We start from the raw sequence: 17,962 nt of genomic DNA on the forward strand, positions 1-17,962 counted from the left end.
CATGGAGAAGTGTCTATACTTGTCGTCATATGACATTTCATTTGCTTCACCACTTGTGGTTGGTTTAAGTCTCTTAACATTTTTATACATCCGTCAATGACACCAAGAGCAGAATGGTTTTGGTCGACAATGAAATATTGGTTTACATTTTTTGAACGCAGATAGTTTTTTAATATCATCTGATTTGAAAAACTTTCACAGTCAGATGTCAGTTTTGTTGGATGGTATTTGTCAACGAATATTGTCAAAGCAGTTTTCACATCTAAAATATTTTTGGACCATAATGGTATGGCTTCACAGTATCTTGTGTTTTGACCAACAAATATTAACCAGTATGGAGGTCCATCTGTTCTAACTCTCGGAATGTTTTCCAAGATATCCATAAACCAAGCATTTGGTGTTGAACTAAAGATTTTTATCATGAGTGCTTTCTTTGTCGCTTTAGAAACATAGGGGTCCTTGTTCGGATTCGTCATTTTTTTACCCTATAAGAAATGGGTTTATTTGGCGCATTAGCAGGAGTCGCATCTAGATTTTTACCCGCAGTGGGAACAATAGCCAGAGGTGCATTTGGAATTGGAAGGAAGATTTTGAGTACATTAGGTATACTGAAAGAGAAAGCACAACCTATTATACAAACTGTACAGAAAGGTTGGGATGTAGCACGAGATGCAACAAATCTTATTCCAAATCCTGAAACAAGAGGAAAAGTTCAAGGATGGATGGACAATGTAGGAAGACAAGCAGGAAACTATTATAACAAAGCAAATGACTACTATAACCAAGCAGGACACTATATGGACCAAGGTGAAAGATTCTTTAACAGAGGATATAACCATGCACAACAGTGGGTAAACAATAACCAACCTCAACCGCCTCAAACGTGGGGAATGTAAAGTTTTTATAGGAATGAACATGCAGCATTGAGACAAATGAGTTCAAGATGGATTTGTCGGCTTCCAGCATTTAAACCGATACCATATAGTCAGGCTCAGCATGTGAAACTGAATGATATTATTAAAGGAACCATCCCACCTCCACAACAACAAAGCCATTTGAAAACAAACCAAACTAAAATTTTTTACTGAGATGAAATGACCGAAGAAGTTGAAACGGTAGATTTGACACCACAAAACAAAAAGTTCAGAACCATTGTCAAAACCTGTCAAAGAACTTACAGATGAAGAGAAAAATTCAATAATAGAAAGTGCCAGGTCTGGAAATACAAACCCTAACTATAAAGTCACTTTTCATAGAAATGGAACGGCTAGTATCTCAAAAAAGAAACAGACTCTCACAAATAAAATATTGAAGTCTGAAGGAGCTTTCGAGACAACAGATGGAAAAGTTTACTTCACTGACCAACAGTTCATTATAGAACATCTCATTGACTTAGAGTCGAAATATTCTAAACTTTACAACAAACACAAAAAGTTGAAAGGAAAACAAAAACAAATGGCATATGATATTTATGAAGATGTTGACGACACAACTGTTCCTGCAAGTGAAGTAAAGTCAGAGGAACCGAAAAGTGACGAAAAACCGATAGAAGAAGAAAAACCAAAAACTGAAGATAAACCAAAACCAAAGTTTAGTTTCCAAACTAAACCAAGTCAACCTTCATTAGCTGGTATGGGTTGGCGTCAAAGACTTATGGCAGCAGGCGGTTATGTAAAGTAAAGAAAAAAATATTTTTTTATTTTTATAAAAATGCCCCCATATAGAATGGATAGAAAGTCTGCTAGAATAAAAGCAGAGTTACAAAGATATGGTTGGAGAGTTTCGAAGAATTTTAAATATAGGAAGGGAAGACCCATAAAAGTCTATGACAAATTGTCTGGTCTTCGCTACGAAATGGATTTGGAAACAGCACGTGCCAATTATCCAAACAGACTAGAGAGGTTAGAAGAAGAACGTCTTATGGACATGCCTTTCGATGTTAGTGAACCTCAAGTTGAAGGACACGACGGCTTTGCCAGATTCTACTGGAAACATGACGAACAATTGCATCCTTTGAGAAGGAAAAAAGGAAAAGGTGAAGACGCACATGCTCCCATGGAAAGAACAAGATATGCATATGAAAAGTATCGTGAAGTTAGAAGTCAAATTACATCTGGTCGAACCTTTACAGTAAACTTTGACGAAGGAAAGAACAAAGAAGGCTTCATGGGAGTACTTGCTGCAATTCAAGACGGAAATAAGAAAGGACACAATCTCAGATTGACCATAACAGATTTGGATGGTCACATTTACTATGCACATGGCAATGAACAAACAGCCGCAAAACTTCTTGACGCTTTCAAGACTACAAAGAGAGAACAAATGGTTGACTCCGACTCAGACATTTTGAATGCAATTGAAGGAATTGCAAGTGTCAAGTTCGAATGGTACCAACCTAACCCTCAAGCAGTCAGACAACATGCTGGATACTTCCCGTTCATAAATAAGTCTGACATTGACTTGACAAGGTATGGAATTTACAATTCAATTGAAACAATTGTCAACGAACCTTGCATTCTTACATGTCTCAGGAACTCTGGTCTTGTTACAGATGAGAAGATGAAGTATCTTGAGTCATGTGTGAAGACAAGGTACATTCTCAGAGGTCAATTGGCAAAAATTGCACCGTTGGCAAATGTCAATATCCGAGTCAACATACCTACAGCTAAAGGTTCTTCACATGACGACTATGTTGTTGACAAAGACTTACCATGGTTGAAGATTGTAATTGTCCACAACCACTTCATGTTGAACGAAAGTCTTACAAACCCATTCTTTGGTAAAAGTAAGTGCAACATTGTCAGAGCTGTAAACATTCTTTTCGAGAAAGGTTTGTTGGAACCAATTCCAGATGACAAGCTGACAGAAACTTTTGTACCAAAAGACGAAACAAACTTTTCATTGTTAGCAAGACCAAAAGTTGTTCCAGACAAAGTTCTAGTACAAAAGAAGTACACAGTTCCACAAGGGGTTGGTATGTTCGGATACCAACCTGAACCAGAAGAACTTCCAATGAGGTTGCAAGAACTTCAAGATGCTATAAACAAACTTCCATTGAGACATCCAATTGACGTCAAATTGTATTGGAGAGCATCTGAGTTAGGTCAGAAGGTTTTATATGAAACAGGTTGCTTCGACGATGTTTATGAGATAACAGGAGAAGTTTCTCAGAAGATAAGAGACTCACTTGAATTTCCACAAACTGGACCAATTGGTTGCGACAAGTTCGACTCAGATGAAAAGATATACTATGTCGACCTTAACGCTGCATACATGAGGTTTGTCCAATATATTCCGACTGGAATTCCAAACGAAGATGGTGAGTTCCCGGGAAGGAACTATACAGTTGGAAAAGTCATACAACAACTGTATGATATTAGGAAAGCTTCAAACCCCAAACTTGCAATGACACTCAAATTGCTTATGAATTCGACATGGGGATATTCCATTAAGAAACCTCAAGAGATGAAGAGTAAACATTATGAGAAGGTCGACAACTTTGTTGAAAGGTTTTCTCCTTTTGTTTTGAAGTACGAATTCACTCAAGGTCAAAGTGGCTTAGTAACCACATTAAAACCTATTGTCGAACATTGGTCTTACCCTCAGTTCGCAAAAGCAGTCCTTGACGAGTACAACAAATTCTTCTCCGAAGTCAAATCCAAAGTCAAGGTTTACTATGAGAACATTGACGCACTCATGACGAACGAAGAAGGATACAACAAACTCATTGAAATGGGAATGGTCGGTGAAAAGATGGGTCAATTCAAATTGGACAAAATTTTCACCGAAGTTCATGTCCTCTCCAAGCGTAAGTACTGGGGTGTTAAAGAAGATGGTGAAATAGTTAAACATTGCATGAAATAAAAAATTTATTTTTAAAAAAGTGACATTTTTTTAATGGCGTACATCCCTGAGCGCTTCGTCCAGTTCAACCAAATGTTGGTCTCGGACCCAGGCAAGAGATATTCCAAGCCCGAACTCGACCGTCTCTTCAAAGAATGGATTGAAGACTACAGAGGAGACGAGTGGTTGACAATTGAATTTGCTCGGGCTTGGAATTGCTACAGAAGGGTCTTAGACGTGGACCCAAGACTCACGTACAGAGGTTGGGATGTGGTCTTCACATTCCAAGATTGGTACGAATACCAAAAATAAAAACTTAAATTTACTTGGGGTTTCCCCTAAAATAATTTTTTTTACTCTTAGAACCACTCGAGGTTCTCCTTACGGTTGTTGAGCTTGTCACCGTCAATGTGTCTGACCTTCGTCTTCTTGTCTGGATTTGGAACCCATTGAATTGCGACAAGCTTGCCCATGGAGATTGAACCGCGATTCCGAAGGTTAAGGTTCAAGTGTCCCAAGTTGTTGAGGACTGGGGTAAGAACCTTGCCTGTCTCCTTGTTGCGGATTTGGTATGGGTAGGGTTGGGAAATTTCGTAACCGTCATCGGCAACAAGGGTTGCCCATGTAGCGGCTTCAGGAACTTCTTCGTGTTTCTCTTCTTCCTCTTCTTCCTCTTCTTCCTCTTCTTCGACAATTCCTTCTTCAATTTGGTACTCACGAAGTACGGTGTTGCATGTTCTGTCCTTTCCGAGTACCTTCCAGATGGCGTCTATCTCTTCGAAGAAACGGTAGATGAGTCTGGCAAGGTCTCGGTTCTCTCTCTCGTAATTGCGCAAGGTTTCCGCGAAATCGTTCAGGCATTTCTCATTGGAAGCTTGGTTCATGAGGACATCGGCTTTAAGTTCCTTCATCTCTGTCATAAGACTACTTTGGAGAGTCTTAATGGTGTTTGTCAGATGAGCTTTCAATTGGGCAATTTGAATTTGAATTGGGCGCTTGTCTGGCAACCTTGAAAGGACATCTGCCATTGTGTTCGGCTTCGGTGCTTGTTCGGACATCGAAAAAATGAAGTGGTTTGAGAATGACGGTTTTACTTCAAAAAGCTGGTTATGACAGTTAAGTCATACAACAAGTTTAAAATAATATCTTGCTCTTCTTCTGAACGTTTGTTGTCTCTTCCGATAAAAGTTTCGAACATGAGAACCAAAAAACGTTTTTTGAGGAACCGAAAGAGTTCAGGCAAATTTTCATATTCTGGATATGTTGGGAGCAGTTCAAAACATCTGAGCTGACTTTCGGACAAAATTGGGACAATGTCAGAAAATTCATCTTTGGTCGGACTGCTTGAAGTTAGTATACATAACAAAGGTACGACGGCACTGCGTTCCACCGTACCCCTGTTATGTGAATTTGACACTTTACGAAATCGTTAACGTATATTTTACAACACAAACGACAACACTAACTTAACCTTAAATATTTACAAAGCCGCAAATCACTTCACCTCACTAACGTTTTCACAAACGACTTCACTACTGTAAAAATAAACGTTCTCACTTACAAAAGTATTGCAACTCCTCCCATTGCTGTGCTTCATATAACAGCTCATAATCTTCTGACTCACTTTCTTCTTCATATAGGTCAAAATCACTGTCATAGTTTATACCTGTAAGTTTTGACAAAGCTAATGAAACACGCTTACCGTTTGTATCATATGCTTGTATAAACTTTCCATTATGCTGGTAGTCATAAACGCTCAAACTAACTTTACCCTTTCTCCCTCGTATCTGATAGAATGTATTTTCACGAGGAACGAAGAACAAGTTCTTGAACTCATGACCGTTGTAGTTTGTTATCTCAATAGTTTTCGTCATTTATATAAAAATAAATAAAAAATAAACTTAAAATTAATGATATCACCACCCTCACACGTATGAAAACATAGCACAAAAATAAATTTAGGTGAAGTGGTGAGATTCTCACCTCTTTTTCACCTCTTTTTTCACCCTGTTGAATCATTGCTTATAACTCTCTTCCTTTCTCCAACTCTTCTAACTTCTTCTTAAGTTCAGCAATGTTGTCCTCATGAAGTTTAATCTTTCTCAAAATTCCTTCTTTATCTAATGGTTGCTTTATCTTTCTAAAACTGAACTCTACCATCCTTCATAGTATGAACGTAAAAACCTTCTGGAATAATTCCTGATTTAATGTATTCTACCAAAAAACTTTTGCATTGCTTCAGTGACTTTATTTGTCATTTCAATCAAATAAAAATTTTAATATTAAATAAAAATAACGTTCTTTTTTCAGTAAGGAAACGCAGGAGTTTTACGATTTATTTGAGGAGTAGGTTCTGGTTTAAATGTTGGAGTCGGTTTAGGAGTTGACTTTTGAATAGGAGTTTGTACTTCCATAGGTTCAGGAGTCATTGAAGGTTTTGCTTGTGAAGGCGTTGGTTTTGACGTTGGTTTTGGCGAAGGTGTTGGAGTTTGTTTAACTTCAGCTACTTCAGTATTATTTACAACATTTGCTTTATTTCTTTTCAACATCATAACTGCTCCTGCTATAGCTAGCAAACCTAGTGGGAGACCATATCTTATATAAGGACTTGACCAAATGCTATTTTTGACAGGAGCTGGTGGAACACCTAACCTTGGTGAGACTGCTCTTTGCCATTGTGCAGCTCGTAAGAAATATTCAATAGGTGCTCCATAATCGTTTGGTAAAGTTTGTTTCATAGATGGTGAAGGTTCACGAGAACTTGATGAAGAACTCATTTATAAGCTTTAAAATAAACGTTCATCCTTTATTCCTCACTGTCGTCCGCAGCTAAGTTATAGTCATCTAATCTTATTATGGGATTCCATTAGCACGCACCTGAATGGCAAAGCAACAATCCCTCATAAATCCAATAAGTGGCTTTGGTACATTTTCAGTTGCTAGTTCAATAGGTCCTTTAACAGACAATTTGTATGTTATTGGAGCAGTAGATGTTTGACCTTGCTGGAAGCAAAAGTCCACTTCTGTTTGGAAAACCACATAAGAAATGTGTGTTGTCATAGCTATCCCATTTATGTTCCACACACTACCATCATCCACCAATGACCTCATAACATCTTCATTAAATCCAATCATATCATTGTTTGTATTGCAAGCGTTCGCAACCATTTCATAAAATACAGGTCCATATGATTTTTTCAGGTTCTGCAGGCATATTTCCATAAGCTCCCATGGAAAGCTGAAGATATTTAAACTTAGGGTTCTCAAAATTAACATAATAGTTGTCTTTCTTTCTAAATAATGCCCAAATACTTTTAACATTAATAGGCGTATAAGCTGCTGTAAATATTGCACTTGAACTATCTGTATTCTTTGAGAATGAACCGTCCATAGGAATCCAATCCATAACTTTAACAGGAAAACATAAAGCCTCGTTTGTATAATGTTCTACAAGTTCTGTATAAATGTTAGGGTCTAAAGAGAATGATTTTGGATGAATGAAACATTCATTAAAATCCATCTTTGTTCGAAATAGTTGCTGGGTTACAGTTGTAATAGTAACTGTTCCACTAGCTTCTATTGCCTTCGTTATCATAGTGAATGGTTCATTCCATGGAACAAATTTATTTGTCGGTGGATTTGAATCTGAAGCAAATGCAACTTTAAGAGTTGGATTGAAAGCAACGATATCATTTACAGATATAGATGTGCATTGTAAGGCGTCGCTACTGAACTTTACTTTAAGCTGAATGTTTCCTGCAAAAGCAGGAATAAATCGAATAGCTTCTAATGGAAGGAATCTTCTAACAGGAATTCTTAAACGAAGCTTAAAATCAAATGATTTCCTGCTGTAATTGGACCACTAACAATTTGTCCTGTTCTGCATGTTCCCGAATGACTCCATACATCTTCATGTCGAGTCTTTGAGAAAACATCTACTTTCTTTATTTGTTCGGTAGTTTGTGAGTTTGAAGTTATATATGCTTCTTCTCTTGCGTTGTCTTGAGAATATACGATACGACCATTTGCAAGGATTTGATATCCAGCAACTGCATAGAAAGCGTCATCGAAACCAATCCAAAATCCTGGTGGGTTTGTTTTATTGGAACCTGAACCAATTTCTTTATCTACAATAAATTGACCTTCCATTTTATACGTAATGAATGTATTGTAAAGGTCCAACATATTTTCACCAGGAGGTGAGAGATTGAATGTTACCCATGTGTTATCTTTAGCAGTTCCAGGTTGTGATGGAATCTTTGCGTCAGAATATTTTCTATTAGTGTCACCAATTTGAACTGCATTGTCTATGATATCGAAATATGAGCGAATCTGATGAATATGCTCTGCTGGAGTAAATTCGTTTAGCTGTTCGTTCTGCATGTATTTACTTCAGAAAAAATATCTATTTACTTCATTATTCTCACTCTTCTTCTTGGCATTCGTGGTGGAAGTTGTTTCTTGACATTTTCAATGAACTGTACATTCTCTTTTGTCTCAACTTCTTTCACTGGTGGGTCAGGGTTCTTTGACTCGGTTTGCTTTTCAATGAAATTCACGAACTTTGTAATAAGCTCTTGGTTCGTTATTGAAAGAACATCTGGCTTCTTTTCTTCTGGTTCTATTGACTTTTCAGTTTGAATAGAAGGTTTTATATAGGCTTCGCCCTCGGTGCCATGCACCTTAATGTTGTCGCTCTCTGTATTCGCTAATGGAACCTTTCTTTTTCTTACATATATTTTACCATCTTTACTCTGACTTACGTAATAGAAAGGATGTTGTATTCCTCTGGCGTCATTTAATATAATAGACTCTCGTTCTGATTTTGACAAGCTCATTTTACATCGGTTAAAGTTTTAATTTTGTTTTTTATCTGCAGTCAAATGACTCAGACAAGCCCTACGGACAAGACCCAAGGGGTCATAGATGTTGAAGCATTGAAGAAAGAAATTCGTGAGCAAATTTTATCCGAACTGAAGGAACAAAAGCCAGAGAGACCAAAGAGAAAACTTTGTGAAAAACAACTTGCTGCATTAGCTGCTGGAAGACAAAAGAACCCACGTTTGCTGGCGAAGAAAGCTAGAGAAGAAGCTGAAGCAAAAGCTAGAGAAGAAGCTGAAGCAAAAGCTAAAGAAGCTGAAGCAAAGAAAGAGTAAATGTGTTATTTTTATCGGAACTAAATGTATAGACAAATACCTTTATCTGTTGTGTTCAGTAGTGAAAACCCTGACGTCAAAATAAAGGGGAACAGAGTAACGTTTAAGTTTCCAACAGACTGGATTGTGAACATAAATGAAGAGAAGTACATTGGCATAACATCTATGTATATAACACGTGCTTTCAGAAAGGTTGACTTTATACTTCAAGTCGAGATAGAAAATGACGAACAGTCTTTAAGCGCCCAAAACATTCACATATACAAATACTTTAAAGACGATACAACATTGTTGCAATGTATGATTTCATTTAATGAGATGTTCGAGAAAAAGTTCAACATTGAAGTACAAACTTTACAGCCTTTACGTGAGTTTCTTGCACAACTGAAAGAAGAAGGTAGTCAGCCACAACTTATAGACTTTCATTATGAATTTAATGAAAATGAAGATGGAACACATGACTGTCAGTTTGTTGTATTCTCACCATTCAATGAAGTCGCTAAAGAGAAAGAAAATCCATTACGTATAAGATTTCAAAATCTCTGAACCAAGTGATGATTTCAAGAATGTTTTCAATTATGATGCAATGCTTCCGAGGAAAAATGAATTTTCAAAGATTGTAACACCTGACATTTGGGATAGAAAGCAAGCTATATTATATTCAAACTTAAGTAAGGGAGTTGAAAATGAGTTCATTGGTCATACAAGAACTTCACCACTTCCTAACCCTAAATACTATAAATTAACTGGCTTCAATCGTGAGTTTTGGATAGACATGTTCTCCACTCATGACCATAACTGCCCAGTGTTCTTGCCTCCAGATGGGAAGGACTGTCTCTACATTGAAGCACAACTCTTAAACTCTACCATCGCAGTATTGTAAAATCTACGCTAGCTTATTTTTATCACGAATGACCTCATTGCTGACAAAAATAAATGACCTCATTCATGATCTCATTGCTGACCTCATTCATGACCTCATTGCTGACCTCATTCATGACCTCATTGCTGACAAAAATAAATGACCTCAGAACTTCAACTTACGAATAAAGCTTGTTTTAGTCGTTATTGAGAAGTTAAACTTTTCAGCAAAGCAAGGACTAGAAGACTTACATAAGTCAAATCCAATCTCTTGACCGTCATAAAGTGCTTTATATAACTTCATAACACTGAACTCAGAGTCTTTGTCAAATTTTCCTTGCGGAACCATTAAACCTTTATCTTCATCATAGAAACACTGAACAGAGTCAGGAAACATTTCATTAGCGGTTAAAGCAATAACATCTTGCTTCACGCCTTTCATTCTGCAGTGAAATGCAACTTCATTTAAATCATTCGTGAGTAAGTCTATGTAAGTCTTCTTTCCACAAAATATTGACTTGTATGCTAAACTTTGTTTATCTTTTGTGATTTCTGCAAAGTCGCTATGAAATTGACCAAGGTTTTTACCAATGAGAACTCTTCCATAACGTTTCTCAAACTCTTCAGCTAAACGAGGGATATCTTCATTGTAGAGATGCATACTGTCCGTATCGCTATAAAAGATGTCCATTCCTAAGTCCTCAGCAGTACAGAATACTTCACACATTATTCTCTTCGACATAGACAGAATGTTAACACCAAGTGGACAGAAGTTAAAGTGTCTGCAAATGCTTTTCGTTAGCTTGAAAATAGTTTTATCTGAACCATCCAAACCTTCGAACTTCACTATATGGTTTGTAGTTTCTGATGGCATATCTTATAGCATCTTTGTCATCTACTATGGTTATTTTTGACTCAATAGGAGATAGAATAGTTTTGCCATAAATACTGTTCAGAATGAGCTTTATATTTTCTTGCAAAGGATTTCCTTCTTTCTTATACTTTAACCTTAACTCAAACAACTTCTTTACTTCATCTCTTATTCTAATATCTCTGTTTCCATCGTAATAGTATCCTTGCAACACTTCACATTTGACACCTTGATATTTTATGAGGTCTTGTAATGTTATATGGTCAACATACATTAAACAGCAAGTGTTTGAACTTCTGGGAACGTTAAGTTCTGGATTTAGTTCAGGGTCACAAACTATTAAAGGAAAGTGTCTATGTATTCCAATCTCTGTTATCTTAATGAGAACAAAGAAGCCAGACATAAACTTTTCACCAATGGGTTCCTTTTGGTCGTCATCGAATAAATGTCTCATGAGATACTCTGTGCTTAACATTTCTTTCTTCATAACCTTTGGAATACCTTCTAAAGTATAAAGTCTTGCTATAGCTGATGGATATAATGAAACAGCGTCGAAATCAGCAATGAATTTCTCTTTACTCTTTTGTTTAATGTTATCTGACAGCATACATCTTCCACCTTGAATGCATCTCGAAATAAATTCTCTTGGTTTATTTGAGAGGTCATAAAGATTTCCATTCGGGAAGTATACTCTGTTCTCAAACAATTTGTTAGCAATTGAACAAATGCTAACGTAATCATAAACGTTTAAATCAAACTCTTTCAATATATCATTGCGGAACTTAACAAAACCTTCTCTTAAAATTCTTACATCTTGTTTGCAATAAAATGTGCTATACTTTTCTAAGTCGAAGTGGTTTTCATCTATTCTGCAACCTTTGATGGAATCTATGTTTTTCATGAACGTATCCGCATCCCGGATAAACTTACATGCTTCAGAAATGACACCAGTTCTGTTGTCATTTGCTAACAAAACACTGCTGTAGTAGTTGTATGGAAATACTTCTTTCGGTCCTGTTTGTAAGTTAAACATAGCAGGAAATAGTTTAAGCTTCTTATTTATAACACTGTAAGAGTCTTTTATAATAATTGCCCTTCCTTTATATAAGCCAGTTATTTGCATTGTTCGTGAACCTTTAATGATGGGAGTTCCTTTCACTTCTGTCATGTGTCTTAAGATGAAGTTTATATCATAACTGAGGTTATGGAAATATATTAAACTCTTGTCAGGAAGTCGTTCCAAAAATTCTGTTGCACAGTTCTGACCCCAAATGCTTTCACTCACTGAACCATCTTCACTGTCATAACAAATGTTAAAGGCTTTATGAAAGCCGTCGTCTGTGCTACACTCAAAGTCAGCAAAGAAAACGTGCTCAGGAATGAACTTACATTTAGCTTTATTTACTTCTTTTGACTCTGCTTTCTCCTTCAGTTGTACACAATACTTTGGAGCATATGTCAAATCTTTAAATGGTGCAAGGTTCTGTTTATATAAGTCAGTCGTATATGTGAAAAGTTCTCCATAAGAAATAGGTTCGAAATATTTGCACTCCCACAATGTTTTCATAACATCCCATAACGGTGTTGTTCTATCATAACGAACTACATATTTGTTCTCTCTCTTTGTATAAATCTTCATCTGTTTCTCAATGTTCATTCCACCACACTCCTTCAAGATTTCTATATAGTTGCGAATGAAATATGTTGTCATTGGTAATCTTTCGTTTAGCATGTAGTGGTCTTCAACAAGAAGTAAGTCAATAGTTCGAACAGTTTCACATTCTTTTGGTATATATCTCTTTATTTCATTATGTCTTGAGTCATTGAAATAACCAATGGTAACATTAAATGCTATACCAGTTGCGTCAGAAATTTCTTGTACTTTACTTTGAGGAAAGTCTCTAACACGAATGACTTCTCTCATGTGGTCAATAGTTTCTCATTTACTCCAGCCTGAATGCAAGCATAAACGAAACAATTGTCTTCTGTCATAAGTGTTGCAGTTCTTTTGTTCAGTTCATTGAAGATTTGGTAGCGTTCAAGATTTATAGGTAATGTGCAAAGATACTTCCAGAACTGACCGCTTCTCTTCTTATAAAACTTCTTTTCACCATTATCTTTCCAAAAGCTTTCTATAAGTGCTGGGTTTCCTGTTTGCTTAAGAGCTTCCAAAATGGCTTTCTGGTCATTTGTCAGTGTGCTTTCATCTCTATATGGTCTTTTTTGGTTTGCCTTTCTTTACATCTGACATCGTTAAGCCTTCATATTCTGTTAAATCATACATCTTTATTTCAGTAAGATTCTTTATGTTTGTCAAGAAGAAGTCATAGTGCATTTCAACAATACCTGCAGCATTTGCTTCTATCTCTGATATAAAGTTCTCCTTCAAGAGCTGATGTAGTAATGTTCCAATATTATTGAGGTTTAACGTAGAACATTCATACTTTCCACCAAGTTTATAACATACCATCCATCTTTGTTGGGAGTTTATTTTAATTTTCTCTAAGAGTCTCATGAAAACCTTACCGAAATGTTTGTGTAAGTAGTCTCTGTTTGGTTCATCTAAAACTTCGATGTTAAAGTCAATGAGTCTATTGCCTGACTTCACATTTCTCTTCCTATTCTCTTCATCTTTCTTTAACCATCTCTCACCTTCTTTTGGTTTGTCGTCAATGGAACGAATGGCATCGTTAGCTTTGCGAACTTGTTCTATAGCACTTTTAAACATCTCTCTTCTCTGTTGTTTCAGTGTGTCGTCTCTTCTTCTTGTTTCACCGACGTTTGAGTTCGTAAGTTCAAACATTTCTTGACGAACATCATGCGAAAGAGCTTTACGAGTATGACCAACGTTCGCATTTGTTATGTCAAACATTTCTCTTCTTACTTCATGAGGTACTGAACGTCTATGATATAAGTCAATAACAATGTCATTTAAAGGAAATACTCTTGCATGGACTTCGTCCTCGCCGCGTTGCGGATTTATGAACTCATGAATTCTATCATAAGTTATTTCACCATTGTAGTCTTTAATGAAGTCAGCGAGTGCTTTTTTGTTTGTTGCGTAATGCTTTGCAACATCTATGTTAGCTTCTGTAAGAAGTTGTTTTATTTCCGAGTGTTCTAACCTAGATAACTTCCGATACATCTTTAGTAGGAAATAAAAAAAAATATTTTTTGAAAAAATTAGATTAGATTTTTTAAAGTTATTTTTCAAAATAATTTAATATTTTTATTTTAATGAAACACATGCAAGATTGCAAGTTCTTTTCATACAATGCTCTCGCTACTGCCATCAAGAATGAGTTCAATAATGCTTCAAATGTTAATGTTATCTTTAACAAGAAGTTTGTGAAAGAATCTAAGTTTGGTCAGTATGTCAGACCATTAGCTATCGTCATTGACCGCAAACGTTATACTTCACAAGAGTTAGCAGTAGTTTTGAAACAAAAGAGTTTCTTCGTGAATGTCAAAGATACTCATTATACTGTCATAAAGAACTCTAACATTGACTTCTTCAGTATTGCTTTAAATCTTTCCGAACAGAAAGAATATAAGAAGGGTGAAACAAATGTGAAATATTATCCTTCATCTCTGAAGACAATAACGAACAAAGATGTTATACAGAAATTCTTACCAAAGGTTGAAGAAGCTTCTATTGACATTGACGAAGGAAGTGAAATGGTTGAAGAAATTGACCCTGACGTCATTTAAGCAAAAATATATTTTTGGTTAGTCTTCATATGGATATTTTACAACAATTCCCCAATGTATAAACTTTTCATACGCTTTTTCATAAGCTTTATATACCTTCAGAAATTTTGCATAATCTTTAGAAGCATTTAGATATTGTTTAAATGCTTTGTATGTCTTCAGAAATTTTGCATAATCTTTTACATGTTGTTCGTTCTCTTCTTCTGTCATGAGTTCCGAATATTCTAAATTCATGTTCTTTCATATGAGATAAAATTTATATAAAAAATAAAATTAGCTTAGATTTTTTTATTCTTCCTCTTTGAAGTTATCGAAATATTCTGTTATTTTTTCCTTCAGTAATGGTAAGTCTTCTTTGAATGTAAGTATTGTGCAACCTTTGATGTCATAGTGTGTTTGAGGAAGAGTATTTTTGACAATTTCCTTTATTTGCTCATTCGGTGTCATTGAAATCGGTAAGTTGTCACGATAGAACCAGTTTCTGTCAGATTTATATATTTTAGCTAAGTCATAAAAGCTCTTGTTTTTCTTCTGACTAAATGCAACATAACCATATCTTTATCTTCTTCTTTCTCCAACTCTTCAGTATATATCATATACTTATAACTCTTTTCCTTTCCTTTTGGTACTGAACGCGGTATTCTTTTCTGTATGCTTTTGTCTTTGGATTCAATGACTTCATCTTTTGCTTGAAGTTTCTTTTCCATCTCTCCACGTTCTGCTTTATATAGTTCATCTAACATCATGAAAATATAACAAGCATAACGAGGTGAAGCCCACATTGCTACAGCATTTACTAAAAGTCTATGAACATAATATCCTTTCAAACCAGGAGCCAAATTCTTGCGATTTTCGTACGGAATCTCTTCTCTCGGTTTTCCGAGGGAAGCAATCATATGAGGAAATTCTTCTAAAAGTTCTTTTGTCTGTTGGTTTTCAAACCAATGATATGCTTGCTTTGTAGAACGAAGAGCATTCATTATACTTTGCATTTGGTACATGTCATCTTTGACCGAACGAATGAGGCGAAGTTGTTTGTTATATTGTATGTATTCGTATTCTTCATTTATGGCTTCATGAACGATAGCAGTTGTTGTGTTCTCTAATGTTGACATTTCTGTTCTTACATACAAAATAAAAAAATAAATAAAAATAAAACTAACTTTATTTTTCTGTGTTAAAGAAATGTTAAAAATTCATGGTTACATATGTGAAAAGAAGTCACGAACAAATGAAGGTCATAAGATTTGTCTTGAAAAAATACAAGACTTGTTCTGAAAAAATACAAGACTTGTCTTGAATCAGGACAAAACTTTACAAAATGTAAACTTTACATAACCGTTTCTATCGTACATGATATTTAGTTGACATTGTAAACTATCTTCATGTAAAGTATGGCGGTTTGAAACCGTCGGGAACCTTCACTTTTTTGACGAAGTGCGAATCTTCACTTCGTGTCATGATGCAAAAATAATGAGTTCATTTACTCACAATATTTTTGTACAAAACGACCCCAAACTTTTAACTTCTTTTCTGCAGCTTCTAATGCTATCTTAGCGAGTTCATATTCTCTAAATTCTCTCTTTAAATCTTCTTGTTCCCATTGGTCTAGTTCGTATGGAGAATCTCTATAATCATAACATATCTCACGTTCATGTTCTAATTGTTTTTCATGCATTTTCCTAACTTCTTGTTCGAACAAAGGTTTAGCATTCTCTACTGTATCTTCGAGTTCTTCTTCATCTAACTTCTCATGAACTTTCTTGTCTATGGAGTCCATAATATCTTTGACATAAAATGCATACTTTACAGAGCACCATTCAGCAACAAAATGAACGAAGTCAGGATGTATGTAAATACCTTTGAATTCATTTATAACACCCTTAGTAAGCTCATAAAATGCTTGTTTTGAGGTCGAGCCACTTTTGGCTCGACCGTATTCTTTCAACCAAAACTCAAGAATTTCCTGCATTTTAGCACTATTGAGAAATTTGTTTAAATGGTTTAACTTTCCTGCTTCTCTTGCCATCTTTGTTGCATTAATGTAACCATCCTTGTCTCTACGTAAGACTTCAATACCGTTATAAGTGCCTTTTGTGAATGTTTCGCCATTAGATTTGTTAGTGAATGTTTTTGCTTCGACTGACATTTCTGTTCTTACCTACAAGATAAAAAGTTAGAAAAAAATAAAACTAACGTTATTTTTCTATCATTAAGAAATACATGAAAATTCATTATTTTTGTTCATTTATGTTAAAATAAATGGTACCATTAATAATACATGACTGTTCTCATTCATGTCTGATTTACATCTAATGAAAAAGTTTAGAAGAATTTTCTTATTCTTTCTGGCTTATTTTTGTCTTTCCAGTACTCCCGCTCTAATGGTCCCAGATGTGTTGGCTTTGACTCTCTCAAGTTCTTAGATGGTATAACATCTTCAACGCCTCCTTCATATCTTACTTTATAAGTGTCATCGTTTATGTTATAGCCAAGTATTTCAATAACCACTCCTCGCTTTGCTTCGTCAATGGTTTTAGCAAGTTTGCCATTACTACTTTCGACTAATTTATCGAGGGTAAAATGCTATGGAGTCGTCAGCAGCTTTTATAAGATATCCATTACCTTGCGTAGAGTCTACGATATAATAATTTCGACTTAACCTTAAACGTTTCTTTGTCAACGGTTTGTCGTCAAGAACTGCACGAACTTTTGTACCAGGAATGAGGTAAATTGTGTTGAATTTCTGATATTTTTGTGTTTGGCTTCGTTTCTTTTGTATATACTTTTCTTCTTGTTGTTGTGTCATTGAATTTGGTGTATGTCCTGTTGTAGAATGTGTTGAGGAATTATATACTTCGAGAAATGTTTCATTGTTTCTTCGTAAAGTCTCGCTCTTGGTTTAAATCTCTGAGCGTTCTTATGAAGCGGTTTTATGATGCCGAGTATGTTATGGTTATGGTCTTCAGTAGTGTAGTGAGTTATGTTATGCTTAATGAGAAAATCTGTGATTTCATTGCTGAGGTATGCACTGTCTTGGTCTGATGTTAAAGTACTGGGCTATGTTCTGCTACAAACTTTTGTAAAACTCTTAACACTTCACGAGTTCCTTTATTTTTCATTATATACGCAAAGCTTTGCGAGTGTTAACATTAATGAAGATGAGGAATGGTTTATGTCCTCCTTTTCTGCTTTGAATGAGAGTGTCAAATTGGTATGCGTCAGGAGTGTTGGAGTAAATTGGTAAAAAGTAGTCGTAAGGGTTTATTTTGTTTGATGTACAACATTTTTGTCAAAGAACCTTTTCACTTCAGCTCTGTTAGTAAATCCCCAACTCTTTGCAGCTTCATTGAACTTCTTAAATGACCTCCATGGATGTTGTTCGAATACTTCTTTCAAGCTCATTTATGTAAAGTTAAAGATTTTATTCTGCTCAAGCGCGTTCAATGAACGCGGTACCATGCGAATACAGTCATAAATGGTGGCATATAATCTTCACCCGAGCCTGTTGGATTTGTTG

The 17,962-nt window shown here is 35.6% G+C and overlaps 12 protein-coding genes and 2 pseudogenes across 14 annotated transcripts, besides 2 other annotated features; 5 read left to right on the plus strand and 9 right to left on the minus strand.

Annotated features, from left to right (window-relative positions):
* Positions 1 to 3,870: part of a mobile genetic element that runs on past the window's edge.
* TVAGG3_0547020 (uncharacterized protein) lies at positions 495 to 896 on the plus strand (the record flags this gene model as incomplete). The annotated part of the gene is made up of 1 exon (XM_051238042.1): positions 495 to 896. One exon carries the CDS (start codon positions 495 to 497, stop codon positions 894 to 896), a length of 402 nt encoding a protein of 133 aa, XP_051095866.1.
* Positions 1,726 to 2,503, plus strand: TVAGG3_0547030 (uncharacterized protein; the record flags this gene model as incomplete). The annotated part of the gene is made up of 1 exon (XM_051238043.1): positions 1,726 to 2,503. A coding segment is annotated over one exon (778 nt), but the record flags the coding sequence as incomplete, so codon positions are not given.
* Positions 2,560 to 3,864, plus strand: TVAGG3_0547040 (DNA/RNA polymerases family; the record flags this gene model as incomplete). Its single annotated transcript, XM_051238044.1, has 1 exon — positions 2,560 to 3,864. The coding sequence occupies one exon, from the start codon at positions 2,560 to 2,562 to the stop codon at positions 3,862 to 3,864; it is 1,305 nt and encodes a 434-aa protein (XP_051095868.1).
* A 27-nt stretch (positions 3,871 to 3,897) lies between the features above and the next one.
* Positions 3,898 to 4,155, plus strand: TVAGG3_0547050 (uncharacterized protein; the record flags this gene model as incomplete). The annotated part of the gene is made up of 1 exon (XM_051238045.1): positions 3,898 to 4,155. One exon carries the CDS (start codon positions 3,898 to 3,900, stop codon positions 4,153 to 4,155), a length of 258 nt encoding a protein of 85 aa, XP_051095869.1.
* A 47-nt stretch (positions 4,156 to 4,202) lies between these two features.
* Positions 4,203 to 4,763, minus strand: TVAGG3_0547060 (HNH endonuclease family; the record flags this gene model as incomplete). The annotated part of the gene is made up of 1 exon (XM_051238046.1): positions 4,203 to 4,763. The coding sequence occupies one exon, from the start codon at positions 4,761 to 4,763 to the stop codon at positions 4,203 to 4,205; it is 561 nt and encodes a 186-aa protein (XP_051095870.1).
* A 428-nt stretch (positions 4,764 to 5,191) lies between these two features.
* Positions 5,192 to 17,962: part of a mobile genetic element that runs on past the window's edge.
* On the minus strand, positions 6,150 to 6,620 carry TVAGG3_0547080 (repellent protein 1 family; the record flags this gene model as incomplete). Its single annotated transcript, XM_001304764.1, has 1 exon — positions 6,150 to 6,620. The coding sequence occupies one exon, from the start codon at positions 6,618 to 6,620 to the stop codon at positions 6,150 to 6,152; it is 471 nt and encodes a 156-aa protein (XP_001304765.1).
* On the minus strand, positions 8,253 to 8,681 carry TVAGG3_0547090 (uncharacterized protein; the record flags this gene model as incomplete). Its single annotated transcript, XM_051238047.1, has 1 exon — positions 8,253 to 8,681. The coding sequence occupies one exon, from the start codon at positions 8,679 to 8,681 to the stop codon at positions 8,253 to 8,255; it is 429 nt and encodes a 142-aa protein (XP_051095871.1).
* TVAGG3_0547100 (organellar and viral DNA polymerase type B) lies at positions 10,027 to 10,602 on the minus strand (the record flags this gene model as incomplete). The annotated part of the gene is made up of 1 exon (XM_051238048.1): positions 10,027 to 10,602. The coding sequence occupies one exon, from the start codon at positions 10,600 to 10,602 to the stop codon at positions 10,027 to 10,029; it is 576 nt and encodes a 191-aa protein (XP_051095872.1).
* TVAGG3_0547110 (organellar and viral DNA polymerase type B) lies at positions 10,881 to 11,854 on the minus strand (the record flags this gene model as incomplete). Its single annotated transcript, XM_051238049.1, has 1 exon — positions 10,881 to 11,854. A coding segment is annotated over one exon (974 nt), but the record flags the coding sequence as incomplete, so codon positions are not given.
* On the minus strand, positions 12,129 to 13,066 carry TVAGG3_0547120 (annotated as a pseudogene). Its single transcript has one exon. A coding segment is annotated over exon 1 (938 nt).
* TVAGG3_0547130 (uncharacterized protein) lies at positions 13,951 to 14,313 on the plus strand (the record flags this gene model as incomplete). The annotated part of the gene is made up of 1 exon (XM_051238050.1): positions 13,951 to 14,313. A coding segment is annotated over one exon (363 nt), but the record flags the coding sequence as incomplete, so codon positions are not given.
* On the minus strand, positions 15,005 to 15,557 carry TVAGG3_0547140 (KilA, N-terminal/APSES-type HTH, DNA-binding family; the record flags this gene model as incomplete). Its single annotated transcript, XM_051238051.1, has 1 exon — positions 15,005 to 15,557. A coding segment is annotated over one exon (553 nt), but the record flags the coding sequence as incomplete, so codon positions are not given.
* On the minus strand, positions 16,022 to 16,591 carry TVAGG3_0547150 (KilA, N-terminal/APSES-type HTH, DNA-binding family; the record flags this gene model as incomplete). The annotated part of the gene is made up of 1 exon (XM_051238052.1): positions 16,022 to 16,591. A coding segment is annotated over one exon (570 nt), but the record flags the coding sequence as incomplete, so codon positions are not given.
* TVAGG3_0547160 lies at positions 16,768 to 17,316 on the minus strand (annotated as a pseudogene). The gene has a single exon. A coding segment is annotated over exon 1 (549 nt).

This window comes from Trichomonas vaginalis, chromosome II (genome assembly GCF_026262505.1).
Source record: "Trichomonas vaginalis G3 chromosome II, whole genome shotgun sequence".
Lineage (NCBI taxonomy): Eukaryota > Parabasalia > Trichomonadida > Trichomonadidae > Trichomonas > Trichomonas vaginalis.